The 18,741-nt window shown below is 44.7% G+C and overlaps 1 protein-coding gene across 2 annotated transcripts in view; it reads right to left on the bottom strand.

The window, feature by feature from the left end:
- Positions 1 to 18,741, bottom strand: part of LOC110488225 (transcriptional repressor p66-beta) — a 45,303-nt gene that overhangs the window by 6,367 nt on the left and 20,195 nt on the right. Inside the window, exons 2-10 of one of the 2 annotated variants that reach the window (XM_021560360.2) lie at positions 6,212 to 6,599; positions 5,813 to 5,942; positions 5,499 to 5,630; positions 4,725 to 4,853; positions 3,847 to 4,014; positions 3,170 to 3,551; positions 2,443 to 2,645; positions 1,949 to 2,059; positions 1,387 to 1,627 (exon numbers count right to left, since the gene is read on the bottom strand). In XM_021560360.2, the coding sequence (XP_021416035.2) occupies positions 1,387 to 1,627; positions 1,949 to 2,059; positions 2,443 to 2,645; positions 3,170 to 3,551; positions 3,847 to 4,014; positions 4,725 to 4,853; positions 5,499 to 5,630; positions 5,813 to 5,942; positions 6,212 to 6,591 (1,876 nt within the window). In that variant the 5' untranslated portion in view covers positions 6,592 to 6,599. The remainder of the gene's footprint in view (positions 1 to 1,386; positions 1,628 to 1,948; positions 2,060 to 2,442; positions 2,646 to 3,169; positions 3,552 to 3,846; positions 4,015 to 4,724; positions 4,854 to 5,498; positions 5,631 to 5,812; positions 5,943 to 6,211; positions 6,600 to 18,741) is intronic. The other variant, XM_021560361.2, reaches the window with a different exon arrangement.

Below are 18,741 nucleotides of genomic sequence, written 5' to 3'. Positions count from 1 at the left end.
GTTAGGAGACTCGAAGTTAAGCTCAGGTGCATCCGGTTTCCATTGATGATCCTTGAGATGTTTCTACAACTTGGAGTCCATCTGTGGTAAATACAATGCATTGGACATGATTTGGAAAAGCACACACCTGTCTATATAAGGTCCCACAGTTGACAGTGCATGTCAGAGCAAAAACCAAGCCATGAGGTCGAAGGAATTGTCCGTAGAGCTCAGAGACAGGATTGTGTCGAGGCGCAGATCTGAGGAAGAGTACCAAAACAGTTCTGCAGCATTGAAGGTTCCCAAGAAGACAGTGGCCTACATAATTCTTAAATAGAAGAAGTTTGGAACCCCCAAGACTGTTCCTAGAGCTGGCCTCCCAGCCAAACTGAGCAATCGGGGGAGAAGGGCCTTGGTCAGTGTGATGACCAAGAACCCAGTGGTCACTGACAAAGCTCCAGAGTTCCTCTGTGGTGATGAGATAACCTTGCAGAAGGACCACGGAAGCCACTCTTCCGTAAAAGGCACATGACAGCCCGCTTGGAGAACCTAAAGGACTCTCAGACCATGAGAAACAAGATTCTCTGGTCTGATGAAAACAAGATTGAACTCTTTGGCCTGAAGGCCAAGCGTCACATCTGGAGGAAACCTGGCACCACCCCTAAGGTAAAGCATGGTGGTGGCAGCATCATGCTGTAGGGATGTTTTTCAGCGGCAGGGACTCGGAGACTAGTCAGGATCGAGGAAATGATGAACGGAGCAAAGTACAGACATGTCCTTGATGAAAACCTGCTCCAGAGCGTTCAGGACCTCAGACGTGGCGAAGGTTCACCTTCCAACAGGACAACGACCCTAAGCACAGCCAAGACAATGCAGGAGTGGCTTTAGGACAAGTCTCGGAATGTCCTTGAGTGGTCCAACCAGAGCCCGGACTTGAACCCGATCTATCTCCTCTGGAAAGACCTGAAAATAGCTGTGCAGCGACGCTCCCCATCCAACCTGACAGAGCTTAAGATGATCTGCAGAGAAGAACAGGAGAAACTCTCCAAAAAAGGTGTGCCAAGCTTGTAGCATTAAAATTCAAGAAGACTGGAGGCTGTAATCAATGCCAAAGATGCTTCAACAAAGTACAGAGTAAAGGGTCTGAATACTTATTTAAAATGTGATATTTTGTTCAATGTAAATGAGCAAAAATGTCTAAAAACCCTGTCATTATGGGGCATTGTGTGTAGATTGACAGACACATTTTTAAAATTTATTTTAGAATAAGGCTGTAATGTAACAAAACTTGGAAAAAGTCAAGGGGTCTGAATACTTTCCAAATGTATTGTATATACAGAAGGGACCAGACTTCTAACATGTAATGGCATTATATCTGCAGGCTTTTAGGCCTAAGTGAAGTGTTACCATAAGGGGTTCTCAAAAACCCACCGGGGATGTTGTAGATCTGGCGGCGGCCATCATGCTGGATCCGACTGCTGCCACCGCCGCCACTAGTTCCGCCACCACCACCTCCACAGCGCTGCTTCCCCGTCATCCCCAGCAGGCCGCTGGCCACGGAGAGCTGGGAGGCCTGGGCGAAGTTGGAGAGGACGCCCCTCGCCGAGCTGGAGAGACCCCGCTGCATGGAGGCCTGAGGCTGGGGAGCCTGAGGGAGCAGAGGGTTAGAAAATCAGTGACCTCCAGATATGTCGGTCCAACCAAAATGGTTTTGGTAACATAACGATTTAAAATATAATATGATATTGTGCCAAGACTACAGTCTACAAACGCTGCAAGCTACAGACACACCCCAGATTTAAATGGGGCCTATAGATGGTTGATTGAAGCATATAGCTGGATCTACGCAACAGATTGGGGTGGGCCAAGGACTCATTTCAATATAAAAAAAAATTGACAACTTTTGAGGTCTGACAACAACCAACAAATAAAGGTTTGTCACTAAGGTTTCTTAGTGTAGGCCCGTTACCTGACGCAGGGCGTGATGTCGGATCATGGTCTCAGCCTTGCCGACGTTGGGAACAGTCGGAGCCGTGCTGGGGGAGAGGGCCGCCTGCTGCTGGAGCCTTTGCTCAATCTCCTGTTAAACATGCGGAGAGCGAGAGATAAGGGTTGAGACAATGAACAACAGATGGGAAGAAAATGTTGGGACAGGGAGAGAAACAGACAAGAAATTCAAGTACAAAAGGACAGCCGCACACACTACTGTAGAAAGATTTCAACAGTCAGAGCATGTCAGTGGTCAAGTGGAAAAAGTCAATTGGTCCACGCCGACAGCTCAGGGTACTAGAACATAATAAGGTCACACCCTCTGACAGCTGTCAAAAGAGGTCAGCCACAAAACGTACTTATCATTAAAACACATGTAGTTTGTAACATTCCTGCATACTAGTATATTTGACCTAACCCTGCTGTAAAGCCTGTTGTGTATCTCTTTAATCCATGCTTTATTAAACAGCTGACCTGCTCCTGCTGCAGGGCCTTGACGAATGCGTTCTTCAGCCTATTGGTGTGCTCCGCCTTCAGGGCCTTCTTCTGATTGGACGTCATGCACTGCTCGCAGAGGATACGCCCGCCTTTCTCCTGCTTCCAGTGTGGGGTGAAGTCGATCCTGCACTGGGCGCAGAAGAAGGGCTCCATGCGTGACAGCGCCCCCCGCAGCTTACCTGATGAAAGGCAGGAAAGAGGCAATTATTACAGGTTTTGGTTCTTAAATGAACTTGTTTGAGGGGGTTAGTTTAAAAAGTCACTGTCAAGGTTTTCCAGATTTCTATGAAATATTACCTATAATTAATTACAATATGAGCAAAATAGTTTCCTTCCAAATTTAATTAAGAATGGTGTGGCCGTATACCGGTCATTACAAATATGCATGCGAGTAGACCAGTGATTAACGAGCTCATCCTCAGGAGAAAAAACCCAAAACATTTTTAAACAGTCTATTTGAGATACAAGTTTGAGTTGGGGTTTAAGTGTTTTTTTCCCCCACCAATTTATGCTTTTGCCACAAATATGAGCATAGGATGAGTTAACATTATTTGGGAATAAATTAACAGAATATTAAAAGTTAGATTTTCACTGGACAGTTACTTTAAGCACATTGAGGCGCAGAATCAATAATCTTGATCATATAATGAGTAGTTATTTGGGATGCAGAGAGATTTGGAGCGGTGCCTGTGCAGTGGCTCACCCTGGCTGTCGATGACGCTCTGCACCACCTCCTCCAGGCCCACCATGTAGATGAACTCGCTGTTGGCCGCCGACGGCAGGAAGTGCAGGAGTGGGGCTGGTGGCTTGGGCGGCGGGATCTCCAGCAGGGTCTTCTCCAGCTGTTTGCGCAAGGCCAGCTTGGCTGCCGCCTGGCTGCTGGCCTGGTCCGCCAGGGAACTCACGCCGGAGCTGCCGCCGCCACCTGTGCCGCTCGACATGGTGGAAGGGCTAACAGCGCCCATCCCGCCACTGCCCATCCCCACACCGGCCACGCCACCAGCCGCCGCCTGCATGTGGGCCAAGTTCATGTAGATTGCAGAGGAGCCCGAACGCTGGGACGCCGTCACCTGCTGGCTAGAGGCCTGTGGTGCGTTCAACACACAGGGGAAAAGACCGCACAGCGGAAAGACCGTGAGACAAGTTGAAGTGATTGCTATTATTCACACAGAATGGTCCTCTGGGTGGTCTTTATGACTTTTACACATTCGCAATGAATGTAGTGGTACAAGGAATATGGTAGAAACTTCCTCCAGCCATGCTTGCACTGATCCAATGCTTTTAAATGCAGGAGGTGGAGTGACTGAGTGGATACTCATGGGTGAAGAATAGAGAGTCGAAATGCAACCGGAGTTCGCTGAAACGTAGAGAGCACCATACCTGCTGGTAGCTGACGTTGCTCATGCTGCCCGTGCTAGAGCGGCTCATGCCAGACTTGGAGGGCATTCTCTGGCCCTGCAGATGGGACGGGTTGGGAGCGATGACCCTCTGGGACATCATCATCGGGGGCAGGGAGGCATTGGCCCCCGACCTGATGACTGTGTGACCCTGTGGAGAGAGGAAAGGAAAGGTTAGAGGAAATTAAGAGAAGGAATGTCCAACAGGGATGGAGGAAGAGGGACAGAAAAAGGTGAGAAAGTGATAGAGAGAAGAGAGGGTTAATAAAATGGGGAGAACCATGACAGGGTAACAATTAAATGTGGATACGTTTGAATTAATTCCACAAATGAATTGACCAGGAATCCACATTTGCTACACTGAGTGTGCCATTGAAATACAGGGAGCCAGTCAGCCACCAACATAATGGGTATATGTTGTACCGTTTGTTGTCACTAGAGGGCAATAGATAGTTACGTGGCCTTATCACAGTTCAGACAGTCAATGTGAACTGCTTACATAAACAGCTGACCTGACCAACCCAGTCCAATTCAAGGGATCATGGCTCAAAGCACTGTCTTCCATATATAGATGTAAGATATCACCCTAACCAGGAACCATATGCTTTTCAAAACACAAACATGATCCAAAGAGTAGTGAAATAGTTTTGCCGAAGCATGCACACAGAAATTAGCATACAGTATTGATCCTACAACGATGGTATGTAATGCATTACAAGACGTTCCAACTGAAGGAGAAATAATGCTTTTGGAGCTGTGGATAGCAGGTTTGACTCAAGACCAGGGGTGCAGGTTGTGTTCCAGTCAGGCTACTGCCAAAATCACTGCAATAAACAAAGACACACGCACACACACACACACCTGTGCAGTGCGGAGGTTCTGGGGCTCCGGGGTGTGCATGCCAGGGCGCACCGGCAGCTTTCCCATCCCCTGTGAACTGTGGATGGGGGACGGCTGCACCGAAGAGGGGCTATTCTGGACCACAGGTACCTGGATTGGTTGGAATAGAATAGCTTGAATTTAAAAACAACAATAAAATACAATAGAGAACAATATAAAGATGATAAATCAATTGCTGCCATATATTATAAGTTATGATACAACATATAAATATTAAGGTCAGGTCTGGCAGAAGAATGTGGCACACACACCCTCTTTCAAACAGAGACACAAACCACACACAATAACGTCACTGATACCCTATAACAGATCTATGCTATGTTTACTCCTGCTCTGACATTGAGATGTTTAGTCTGTGTATCAGCACAGTTTCACTACTACCTCAAATAGGGGCCTTGGGTAACACTGCTACCTGAGGGGCCGTTCACATTTACACCGTGAGTAGAGGTTGTACTAGTATCAGGCTGTTTAGGTGGCTATACACTCAAGCAAGAGTGGCATTTAGCCTGTATTTTGTGAGATACAGTAGCCATTAGAATATTTGACACCCTTTTTGATTTGTTACCTGTTGATTATCCAACGTAAAGTGACGTAGTTGGCTAAGGAATTCAAACACCAGTATATTGTCACATACTAGGGCGCTGGGTCTCATTTGACATTTTCTATAAACGATATATCAATCTACTTTCTGAATTGAAAATGAAATATGGAATCGGTGTCAATGCTGATACTAACCTTCTGCACAACGTTCTCCTTCTGGATCTGGCTCTGCCGAAGCTTCTTGAGCAGCACCAGACGGGCCTCCTCCAGACGCAGCTCTTCCCTCAGAGCCTTGATCATCTGCTGTCGCTCGTCGCCATTCTTCCCCTAGAACACATATGGTACACACTCACTTGTTTATGCATAAGACAGTGAAGGGCTGACAGGACTGACAGGAAAGGTTGGAGGAGTGTGACTATGTGGGCAGTGGGTCAAATTTGAACCCACACAGACTCTGGGGTCAGTGGCTCTAACCGCTAGACCACACAGGCTAAGTGGTGACAACGTACCTTGAAGATCTCCAGGTTGGCCTGGTGCAGCCTCTCTCCGGGGTGGGGCGTTCCTCTGGGACTGGAAGCCTCGTTGTCCGACAGGATGATCACGTCCGGGGACGGAGTGTGTCGCTCGCGGTCCACGTCGCTGGAGGTGGGAGAGAGCACGATCAGCGACGAATGATGACTAACAGAGGATGAATGGTGTACTCTGTTTAGCACTACATAGAGCTACACAATACTAAACAGGTTACAACAATATGCATTGTACATGTATAAGGTGTTTTGGTTTGTAAAAATCGGCCTTACGTGCCAACTAAATACACTTCCAAAGTCTACATCTTCTGAACAACTCATTTCAATCTGCAATTACCCACAAATCACCTGTCCTACGTCCATTTTAATCATGCTTCTTACCCTCTTCTGGCGCTGAAGTCCACTGGTTCGTCCACCATGTTCTCCTTGCCATTCTTGCTGGGGCCTCCGTGGCCCCCCAGCCTCCCGTTCATCTTCTCCTCATAGGCCGCCGCTGCGCCTGCCAGCATACTTTGGTGGTGGTGGCGGCTCCCCCCCGGCCCCCCTTTGCTGCCGTCCAGGGATCCGGCAGCCACCGCTGCCGCCCCTTCCAACGCGGCCAGGTCCTTGCGCTTGAGCAAGGCTAGCATCTTGAGGCGCTCCATAGCCTCGTGGCCCTCCATCTTGAGGCGCTTGGCCAGGGCCTCTTCACGCTCCTCGGACGTCTCCAAGCCCCGCTTGAGCAGGTTCAGCCTCAGCGCCTCCTCAGACATCCGCTCCATCCTGAAAACTAAGGAAGGGAGGGAGGAACATGATGTTCAATTCAATGCAATTTAAATCAATTCAACCAGATATTTTAAAGCATTTCACAGATACTTATGAACCATGGTTGAGAGTGAGCCTATGTGAAGATAACACATCAAAACGAACAGTCTCACCCTGCAGCTATGTATTTTATAGTGAAAATAGAGGCTTAGTTGTTCTTTCTGTGTGCGTGCGTGCGTGTAAAATTGAGAGTGTGGGATTGCTAGTTTCCTGACCGCCCACTGATTAACTACTCAATCAGGCAACTCCCTGACAGCATCGAATTAACTAATTACACAAGCATTACATTTAGATGATACCAGTCATATTCACCGCTTGATAGCACTAATATTCACCCCTTAAAGTCAACATGTTTGATTCTTTCAAAGGAGGGATTTATTTTATTTTATATATATCTGAAAGCCTACAGAGTTCTCATCCTCTTCGGTGAATCTGTGAGTCTGAAAGTGAACTCTTTCACCTTGAGTGAATGGGGGTATTCTTATTTCACAACATCACGAGATGACATCAGGTGCATTGACCTGTGACTTAAGTGACAATTACGTTAATAAGTGGATGACGGTTATTCATGTCGTCATATTAAAACAAGTTCCTATTCACCAAATGAATGCATGAGAAGGAACACACAAATAAAACAAAAGTGTGTTAAACATTGATCTGGCATTTTAAAGTAACCTACATTGTTGTTCAAGACTTTAGGGCAGGGATCATCAACTAGATTCAGCCGCGGGCTGATTTTTTATTGAGGGGATGGTCATGGGGTCAGAAAATAATTACAAATCATTTGTAGACTGCAAATTGGCCGCAAGAAGCCAAACAGATAGAATATTTGACTAAAACAATTTCCAACCTTGCTTAGATTTGTATACGATCACATCTCTCTTTATTATGAGTGGGAATATTTTGGGGCAGATTCCCAAAATTAAAATCACATGGAGCAGATTTGCTGGTGTTTTTAAGAGTCTTTTAGGTCCAACAATAACAAATAAAATGTTTTTGCTCAGAAAACTTGGGGGCCCAAATAAAATCACCCTTGAGCCAAATTCAGCCCACGGGCTGCTAGTTGGGGAACCCTGCTTTAGGGGATGCTTGATGAATTCCATTGTGTGGGGTTTAGGCCAGTAACCGAAAGGTTGCTGGATCAAATTCACGAGCTGACATGGTAAAAATCTGTTGTTCTGCCCCTGAGCAAAGCAGTTAGACGTGGATGTCGATTAAGGCAGCCCCCCCGCACCTCGCTGATTCAAAGGGGTTGGGATAAATGCGGAAGACATATTTCAGTTCTAGGCATTCAGTTGTACAACTGACTAGGTATCCCCCTTTCCCTACTATGTGGATCACACCAGTGAGGAAGACTTTGGTTGGGTGGCAACCAATGACCTCTCACAAACACGGCTTTGTCATGTGACTGATTGCTATAAGTAGGCTGACTGAGCATTTGGTCCAATCAAAAGCCTGCGTCAGGAATGCAAGCTGGAAGTGCAAAAAGCCTCAAAACACAGACACAGTAATTGCACGTTCACTGAATAAGGCAACAATATCAGATTTTACGTTTTGCACATTCATCTTTAAAAATCACGCGAAAGGAGCCCTAGGTCTGTACCGTTACAGTACAGCCGTACAATCTAGATTCCAAAGAAAGGTCCGATAATATCCACATAGGAAGAAACATTTATCAGAGGCCAGTTTCAATCCAGATCATACTAGATAGTGGATGTTCAATGTGGGGTGGAGAACATATGAGCATGACGTCATACGCGTTCAAGTGCCCCTGAGTTAAATTGTGTGCACACATACAGAGTCTGCTCGGGTTTGACCATGTCACGTACAAGTGATCTAAATGATCATGTGTGTGCGCGTGCTAGTCACACTAGGTTACGCTCGCCTGGGTGGGCTATGGATGGCCCGAGGACAGACGCACTAGACAGTGTGCGTCAGCTTTTGTCTACTGGCAACTCCCTATCTGCCCAATACATTTGTATTCCAGTCAGCATAGACAGCAAGCCTGAGATTAAGTGCATTACTATCAGGTGTTGCACTGCACGGTGAGTGCTCTGACGTCTGCATTGGTTCCTAGAAATCTTGCTCTGCATAGAGAGGAAGCACACAATTCAGAAATGAACTTACAAAAACCTCTCCGCTGTCTACAAGTAGACAAAACACAAGATTGACGTTAAAAAGCAGCAAAAGACATGCAGAAAATAAACACCTGCAGATCAAAAGCACAAGATGTTGGTGACACCCTGCGGAGTACATTTAAATCTATGGATGTATGGCTGGCTAAGTTAGAAATCTTCAGGTATTTCCCGGATTTTCTACAACAACAACAAACAAAAAAATCTAGGTTTTCCCTGGCAGCATATCTGTATGGATTTCCATTGCAGATAGAGAGCATCTGATGAAAAACCATCCCAATTAAGAAACTATCTAGATTCCTATTCAGACAATGCGCGCGGAGAGCCGAGCTCAGTCTTAATAACAGAGGAGGCCTTCAGTGATGCATATATGAGTGCACTGCACCAACAGTCAAACAGTGCTGTAGTAGTAGCACCATGGGTGATGCCTCGTCTGTAGTCACACATACCACCTCAATGCAGGTGTTCCGTCATATGACGCTTCCCCATCACAACAGGAGTCCATGTGTGTCGTAACTGTTACCCTTCCAGTTCTGTTATGTAAATGAAAAATAATACCTTTTCACAGGGGAATGCTTCAGGGCCTATAAGTTATACAGTAGCATTATTATGGTACAGTGTTACCACTGACGCTCTGACCTTATTCCCCTTGGTGACAGGCACGGAGGCTGCTAGACTAACTGCTCTGTGTTCAGCCATGTTGACTGATGGGGTCTGATTCGCATCTGACCTCACAGAGATGGAGGCGTTTGACGAGGTACGGTACGAAAAACACAGTCTCCAGATACACCAAAGGACCTCTGACCGAAAGTCAACAGCGAGCAGACTTCCACCAAAGACTGGCGGCTGTGTTCCAATGAATCCTCGGTCCTCACAATGCATTCCAACAGTCTCCTTTCTTGTGAAGTATTCCGTTTTTTGCCTATTGCTTTAGCACCAAGGTGTCAATCCTGGTTCAAATGAGTCTCACAAAACTTGAAAGCGAAGAAAGACTCCACCACCGGTAAAGTCATGTCCAGATGTTAAATGGTCTCAAAGACAAATGGATCCCAACTGCCAAAATAGAATAACTTTATCACAAAGAACCTTCCAAAGCATAGATGAGAGTCTCATCTATGCATGGGGCTGTTTCCAAATCACATTTACCTACAAACATGGAGTCAGACATCGAACTGTGTTACAAAAAGGATCTGGATCTGAGCTCCTGAACACACAACTCTCGGACCACACTCGCCAAGTGAAGGGCAATGTAGAGGACAAGCGCCTCAAGGGAAAGTCTGTTTATCTGGCTTCTCAATACAGTCCCATTCTGTTTTAAACTATTAGAGACAATCAGATACTCTGACAAAGGTCTTTGTAAGACCAAAAGCTTAGCACATTAAATGACTGAAATGTGCATTGTTCGAAGAGCGCAGAGACTCTTTTCTACAAGTTAGAGTCCAAAATGTTCTCAACTTCAACACTGAATCTCGTTAGATTTATTTGTCCCTCAAAGGGTCACAGTACGCAAACACCTGCTTTGAACTGACCTTTGTAAGACTGAGCCATCAGCAATAGTAGTTCACTTGCAACATTGTACAGGAACCATCACTAATTAATCCCAAGGGCACAACATCTAACTCTACAAAAATGTCATGTAACGAGAGCCTCCTCAATTGGAATTCAAATAGAGATTTAATTGGCCCCTTTTAATCACTTTATCACTTCCCTGATAGCGGATTATTCCTTGTGGTGTCGTTTTATCATTCCCCCTCATCTATAGCATTATCTTATTCTTCTGTCTGGCACCATTAAATCCATTCAGCCTGTCATTCTGTTACATCTCAATATTATCATCTCCAGATCTGAAGCAGTTCCTTAAAAAAAAGTGGAATCTTTAATGATAACCTACTATCCCCTCCTCAATAATAGGGACTCAGGGAATGCCGGGGCAATGCAAGTGCACATTCACCTGGTTTCATTTTGGATGCCTCAAAGGCATGATGCGAATCACAGTCTCCATTTCGCGTAAAAAAATAAATAAACACCCTTGCAACCTCCATGCCAAGCCACCCACCTCTAATAAGAGACAGAGGAAGAAGAAGGGAAAAAGGAAAGCACAAGCACGTGCATGGCCAACAATGGCACTGGCCCGAGCCAATCAGAGTGGCTACTGTGGTGCACATCAGTCTCCCCCCCCCCCCCTCCCCCCCACAGTGCCCCCGTCCGCCTTTACATAATATAATGACTGTTTCAGTCAGCTGCTACACAAACCAGACTCTTTCTACCCAACAACCCTCTCCCCCTTATCCTTCCGCCTAAAACGAACACCCCTGCGCTCAACCTCTGCCACGCCCCCCCCCAGCTCCCCCTCCCTCCTGCACACGCGCACTCCATGTCAGACTCAAAGCTTTGGGCACTTTGCCAGCCAATGCAGCAGCAGCTAAGGGAATCGAAAAGAAAGAAAGAGACTGTATGAGAGGGAGAGCGAGAGAGGGAGGAGAGACAATTTGAGAAAATAACATCATCCCCTTTACCCCAAATCGCAATTTTTCCTTTAACCCCCACCCTTCTCTCTGTATAGAGTTCCTCACCTCACGTTGCCATTGATCCAGAGGGATTCCACAGCAATGCACACACACACACACACAGTGGTTGTTACAAGTAGCATAGTCGGACCACAGTGACAGTGAGGAGACGGAGGGCAAGAGGGGCCTCCTACCCCAAAAATTCAGCACACAGGGAATTAACAGGCCATGCCAACATAAGGCACTCTTTTGTAACCCCCTTCATCCACCCTCCCCCTCCTCTTCGGCATTCTACTACAGCTGTGCCACACCACAAAGAAGTGTGCATAAGCGACCCCTCCCTTCTCCTGCACCCTTCCCCCCCAAAAAGTAAAAAAAAAATCCCTCTCCCCGTAGTTGTAAAAATAAAACACACATACTTACTTTCTGGGGGCCCCTCGAAGGTACTGAAGGTACTGACCCACACAACTGGCTTTATTTTTTATTTTTGGAATGCATTTTCATTACACTACCCTTATCTAAAAAAAAGTGTGTGTGTGTGTGTGGGGAAGAGAGGTAGGGGATGGGTAGGCAGATAGAGGAAGATTGAGCAGAAAAAAGATGAGCGCTCTGACACGCTACCCTGACATAATGCCAACCCTTAATTCCCCCCATCGCCCATCCCCCCACCGACACACACCATTTTCTTTATGCGCATGCCACTGCTGCCTGTCGATCAGATCAGAGCACACACGCCAAAATGTCCGCCTCTTTTTTGGGGGGGGGGGGGGGGGGCACCCCAAAAATCCACCACATCGAGACACCTTAACGTCAATATGTCTGCACAATCGGTCTACCAATGCTGCTTGGCATAACTGGTTTGGAGAGTTGACCAAACAGGACAAATGCCAGATGGTGGGGTACAATAGTAATAAGACCATTTGCAACCACACAGTGGAATCTGCAGCTCATTTCACGCATGATCTGCATCATGACAATTAATTTGGCTGATGCAACTCCTGCACCTCACCGTCCCCAACACGCTGGTGGCACCACATCTTTTATCCAGGGTGAGAGAGAGAGCGAGAAAGAGAGAGACTTTGAGGGAGAAGACAGGGAAATTCTTCACCTCCTTCTGACTCAACTTCACACAAGACTATGAGATCTTCCTCTTTTTCAAATTTCATTTTTTAAAACAATTTGTTTCGGCTGATGGTGGGGGCGCTTATTGCAGAGGCGCAGGGGGGGGGGGGGGGGGGGGGGGTGTTTGCCATCACCACCCCGCCCCCTCATCTCCATCCTGTGATCCTGGCCAAACTCCCAAAAATCTCTGGCTCTACCCATCCAGCTCGTCTGATCACCCACCAGCTCAATTGGCTCAATTAATCATTTTCCTCTTCACCGCATCGGATGCCAAGCGAGCGTTACGGGCATACAAAATGGCCGCCGTCGCCATAACCCAAATGGACACTTACCCTTGTGAAATGCATATATTTGTCATTATCAGTATCATAACAGTTATCCTCATGACCGTATAAAAGTTACGGTTACGTCTTTAAGTAATGTATAGAATCACAAGGCTGTGGGCTGTGACCCAGTTAGGAGTTATTAAAGCCTTGTCACAGGGTCAGACAGGGTGAGCATTGCAAGTGTCTGGGGATGCGGGTGGCTGCTTGTCTCGGGGATCTTTCTGGAAACGCATGATCCAGTCCTACTATACCCACTTGGCCTTTTATGTGGTTTGGAGGCACTACTATGTACATATGCTGAAATCAGGAGTCTAATTTATTAACTAGCTTGCGTAATCCACAGACTTCAAATCAAAGTTGTATTACAGCGTTTCATGGCATTTCTCCAAAGACTAAGTTTATGCGGTTGAGGTATAGGTGCCTATTTGTAATGTTCTGTGAAGTAATGCTGAGTGATTAACCAACATTTCGGTTATTTTTATAAAATTAACTTGACCTAAATTGGTTAAATTATTTGAACTCCATTTTGTTTGTTTATTTTATGAGATTTCAATGCTCACAATGTTATTTTTTGTTGATACATTAGATCCAGACAGAACTGTGCAATGTAGTAGGGAGATGTGGCCAATATTCTACATAGTTTAGCACACAAAACGTGGTAATTAACTGCAATTACCATAATCCATTGTGCATCTATTTGTCTGGTCTGTTTCTTTTATGCCTGCTACTGAAGAGACAGAAGAACGTGTGATTGTGAGGGGATATAGAGAGCAGCTGTTGCTTCACATGATCTAAGTGATTGATAGTTGGTATAGAGCATTCATGAAAGTATTCAGACCCCTTGACTTTTTCCACATTTCGTTAAAATTATTCTCACATTGATTGAATTGTTTTTTCTCTCTTCAATCTACACCCCATAATGACAAAGAAAACAGGTTTTTGGTCTTTTTTATTATTTTTTTTATAAACAGGAAATATCACATTTACATAAGTATTCAGGTCCTTTACTCAGTACTTTGTTGATGCACTTTTCGCAGTGATTACATCCTAGAGTCTTCTTGGGTGACACTACATGCTCGGCACATGCTTGTTTTTGGGGAGTTTCTCCCATTCTTTTTTGCAGATCCTCTCAAGCTCTGTCAGGTTGGATGGGGAGCGTTGCTGCACAGCTATTTTCAGGTGTCTCCGGAGATGTTAGATCGGGTTCAAGTCTGGGCTCTGGCTGGGCCACTATAAGGACATTCCGAGACTTGTCCCATAGCCACTCCTGCGTTGTCTTTGTTGCGTGCTCATGGTCGTAGTCCTGTTGGAAGGTGAACCTTCGCCCCAGTCTGAGGTCCTGAGCGCTCTGGAGCAGGTTTTCATCAAGGATCTCTCTATACTTTGCTCCGTTCATCATTCCCTCGATCTTGACTACTCTCCCAGTTCCTGCCGCTGAAAAACACTCTCACAGTATGATGCTGCCACCACCATGCTTCACTGTAGGGATGGTGCCATGTTTCCTTCAGATGTGACACTTGGTATTCAGGCCAAAGAGTTCCATCTTGATTTCATCAGACCAGAGAATCTTGTTTCTCATGGTCTGGGAGGCCTTTAGGTGCCTTTTGGCAAACTCCAAGCAGGCTGTCATGTGCCATTTACTGAGTAGTGGCTTCCATCTGGCCACTCTACCCTAAATGCCTGATTGGAAATGTGAGAACCTTCCAGAAGGACAACCATCTCTGCAGCACTCCACCAGAGGAACTCTGGAGCTCACCCAAAGTGACCATTGAGTTCTTGGTCGCCTTTCTGACCAAGGCCCTTCTCCCCCAATTACTCAGTTTGGCCAGGCAGCCAGCACTAGGAAGAGTCTAGGTGGTTCCAAACTTCTTCCATTTAAGAATGATAGAGACCACTGTGTTCTTGGAGAACTTCCAATGCTGCAGTATTTTTTTGGTACCCTTCCCCAGATCTGTGCCTCGACACAATCCTGTCTCGGGGCTCTACTGAAAATGTCTTCGACCTCATGGCTTGGTTTTGCGCTGTAAACTGTGGGACCTTATATAGACAGGTGTGTGCCTTTCCAAATCAATTGAATTTGCCACAGGTGGACTCCAATCAAGTTGTAGAAACATCTCAAGGATGGTCAGTGGACACAGGATGCAACTGAGCTCACTTTCGAGGAAAGGAAAAACAATTTAATCAACTTTAGAATAAAGGCTGTAACGTAACAAAATTGGGAAAAAGTGAAGGGGTCTGAATACTTTACGAAGGTACTGTACTTAAAAGAACTACAAAACAGTGATTGTCAGACAGCATAGGCAGCAGCTCTATAGAAATGATGATGACTTGGAATCAAATAAGTCATCAAATAAAACGAACAAACACAACAACTGAAATATTTTCTTAAGGTCATGTGAATAAATTATGGTTAATAAGTGATAAGCAGCAATGGGCCGTCACTACAATCATGCACATGTATTAACCTGTTAGATCTCTAGGGGCGCTATTTCATTTTTGGATAAAAAACGTTCCCGTTTTAAGCGCGATATTTTGTCACGAAAAGATGCTCGACTATGCATATTCTTGACAGTTTTGGAAAGAAAACACTCTGAAGTTTCAGAATCTGCAAAGATTTTGTCTGTAAGTGCCCCAGAACTCATTCTACAGGCGAAACCAAGATGATGCATCAACCAGGAATTAGCAGAATTTCTGAAGCTCTGTTTTCCATTGTCTCCTTATATGGCTGTGATTGCGCAAGGAATGAGCCTACACTTTCTGTCGTTCGCCCAAGGTCTTAGCAGCATTGTGACGTATTTGTAGGCATATCATTGGAAGATTGACCATAAGAGACTACATTTTCCAAGTGTCCGCCTGGTGTCCTGCGTGGAATTCGGTGCGCAATTGCCAGCTGCTCGTACTTTTCCATTTGATATAGGGGAGAAACCATGTGTCCAAGAACGATGTATCAATGAAGAGATATGTGAATTCTAAACAACGTTTGCCATGTTTTCAGTCGATATTATGGAGTTAATTTGGAAAAAAGTTCGCGTTTTGAGGACTGAATTTTCGGATTTTTTTTGGTAGCCAAATGTGATGTATAAAACGGAGCTATTTCTAATACACAAAGAATCTTTTTGGAAAAACTGAGCATCTGCTATCTAACTGAGAGTATCCTCATTGAAAACATCAGAAGTTCTTCAAAGGTAAATGATTTTATTTGAAGGCTTTTATGTTTTTGTTGAAATGTTGCGTGCTGGATGCTAATGCTAACGCTAATGCTAACGCTAAATGCTAACGCTAGCTAGCTACTTTTACACAAATGATTGTTTTCCTATGGTTGAGAAGCATATTTTGAAAATCTGAGATGACAGTGTTGTTTACAAAAGGCTAAGCTTGAGAGATGGCATATTTATTTCATTTCATTTGCGATTTTCATGAATAGTTAACGTTGTGTTATGCTAATGAGCTTGCTGATAGATTTACACAATCCTGGATACAGGGGTTTTTTCATAGCTAAACGTGACGCAGAAAACGGAGCGATTTGTCCTAAACAAATAATCTTTCAGGAAAAACTGAACATTTGCTATCTGAGAGTCTCCTCATTGAAAACATCTGAAGTTCTTCAAAGGTAAATGATTTTATTTGAATGCTTTTCTGTTTTTTTGTGTAAATGTTGCCAGCTGAATGCTAATGCTAAATGCTACGTTAGCCATCAATACTGTTACACAAATGCTTGTTTTGCAATGGTTGAGAAGCATATTTTGAAAATCTGAGATGACAGTGTTGTTAACAAAAGGCTAAGCTTGAGAGCTAGCATATTTATTTCATTTCATTTGCGATTTTCATGAATAGTTAACGTTGCGTTATGGTAATGAGCTTGAGTCTGTATTCACGATCCCGGATCCGGGATGGGGAGACCAGAAAGGTTAATTGTTTTATTCTGTGTTACAGCATTCAACCCAAATAATCAAAAGTGAAAAGCGTGATTATTTTTTAATAATCGAATGGAAACCGAACTGACTTCAAATAGCACTAATCACTCAGCACTACTGTGAAGTGAAAAGAGAAGTGTTGAGTCAGTTTCTGAGGCTATAGGGCAGAAATCTTTCAAATTTGAGCTCAGTGCCCATGGCCATTGATGGCTGACCAATCTCCAGTTTCACATTCCTAGTTCCAAAGCAGGGTAGCCATAGACATAGGTTGTTGTGCTTGTGCCACAGATAAATATAAAACTGTATGAGGGATAACAAGGAACGTAGAAATACTGGCTCTCCATTGTGATTAATGGATTTCTGAAAGACATCCAATGAAGCTTTCTCAAACTGGTGAACATTTACTAACCAGCTGAACATTGCAATAATGCTATTGGAATAATGACACCTGCCATCATGTGTAGGTCATATCACTTGACAGATTTCCGTTGCTGAAAAATGCTTCCTACACGTGACTGGTGTTTTTAAAATTGGCCGTGACCCACGAGTATCCCTCACGTATCCTCAGATTTTGAGTACCTCTGAATTCCACAGGCTGTTTACGACCCTAGTATCAAGGGATCAGATAAGGGCCTATTTTCATTAGTGTAGCTGTATGCTCCGAACTTCTGAGGGATATTTATGATTTTCAAAATCGGCGGCAGACCTGCATTTCTGCACAATGGAGACAAAGTCCAGATTTTAAAATGGTTTAGCTGCCCTGCTCAGGGTTGAAGGTCAGTACGACAAACAGCCAATCCTTTGTGATTAGGATAGCAGTCCTATGGGGTTCCGCAAAGCAGAGCCGAGACACAGTGAGCTCGCTTTCACAGGCGACAACGCACTAGATGAGAGTGCAACATCCCCAAGGGCACATAAAGCAGAAATATTACTTCAGCAGCAGACACTGGCTTCATGATCTCATACTGCAGCCATTCCTGTGCCTCATAACTCCACAGGAGACGATCACAGGTGACAAAACACCATAAAGGGTCAGAAACGCTGGGGTTGCAGAAGTCCTATTTCTGCCTTTCCCTCCATTTCACTCAAAATCTCTCCGGTTTAATAGCATTTGCAGATGATCCATCCATTCTTCTTGCTTTTATAGTGCTTATAGTTCAGGGAAATGCATTATTGGGGAACTTGAGCTTACGGTTCGCAGCGCCAAAATGCCAGAGATGTAGAGTTCCAGTGCTTCATTTGAGGCCAAAGCTTGGTTTCTACAGAGCTTTCCTACAAGAGCCCGAAACCCATTCCTTGTTAGTAATTATCTAACCTTGTATTGGTTTCCAGGATTGGTGACCCAAAAATCAACATTGATTGATGAGTTCATAAAACAAAACGGTAATCTAGTTTGTAGAAATCAATACTATGATTGGCATTGGTCTTCTGATTGGAATGAATCTCTTGATGCAGTTGTACGCAAAGAGAAAAGATCACACTACGGAATCGTCAAATGTTGTAGGCAGAAAGACAGTGGCGGAAGCATACAGAGAGAGCGTCTAAATCCCATACTTCGAGCAAATGTAGAAGAGATGTCGACAACCCCATTTTATCAGTCACCAACTCTGTTTAAAAATGATTATTAACAAATTCACTGGAACACTAAGGCAAGGCAGGGACTTGGAACAATGCACCGATTAGCTTTAAGAGTTGCTGGGAGGTATACTGTTAGCTTGGCTTTTTGCGCTAATCGTTGTGCAACTACAAAGAAAAACTAAACTGGTGATGGTAGTGGATAAACTGATTCTGAGCTACAAGCTACAATTTCAATAAGGCACACATTACATGGTATCAATAGCAGCTAATGCCGACTTATGTGAAACCATTTACAAATAAATAATACAATCCATCAACACAAAATCTACACATTTAAAATACATATTTTCTGGAAGAACTGTCAGTGCTGTGGTTATGGTACATACAAATCACAGGTAAAGGTCATATTAGTTGGACAAGAAGTGGCAGTCCATAGATCACATTTATTATGCTCTTTTAGCATACATTAAGATAACGAATGTTAATACAGCCTCGGACAGAGCAGTGACATGAGCCCATTTAACT

Source organism: Oncorhynchus mykiss, chromosome 32 (assembly GCF_013265735.2).
Source record: "Oncorhynchus mykiss isolate Arlee chromosome 32, USDA_OmykA_1.1, whole genome shotgun sequence".
NCBI lineage: Eukaryota > Metazoa > Chordata > Actinopteri > Salmoniformes > Salmonidae > Oncorhynchus > Oncorhynchus mykiss.
This window is presented reverse-complemented; position numbering and strand designations above follow the sequence as displayed.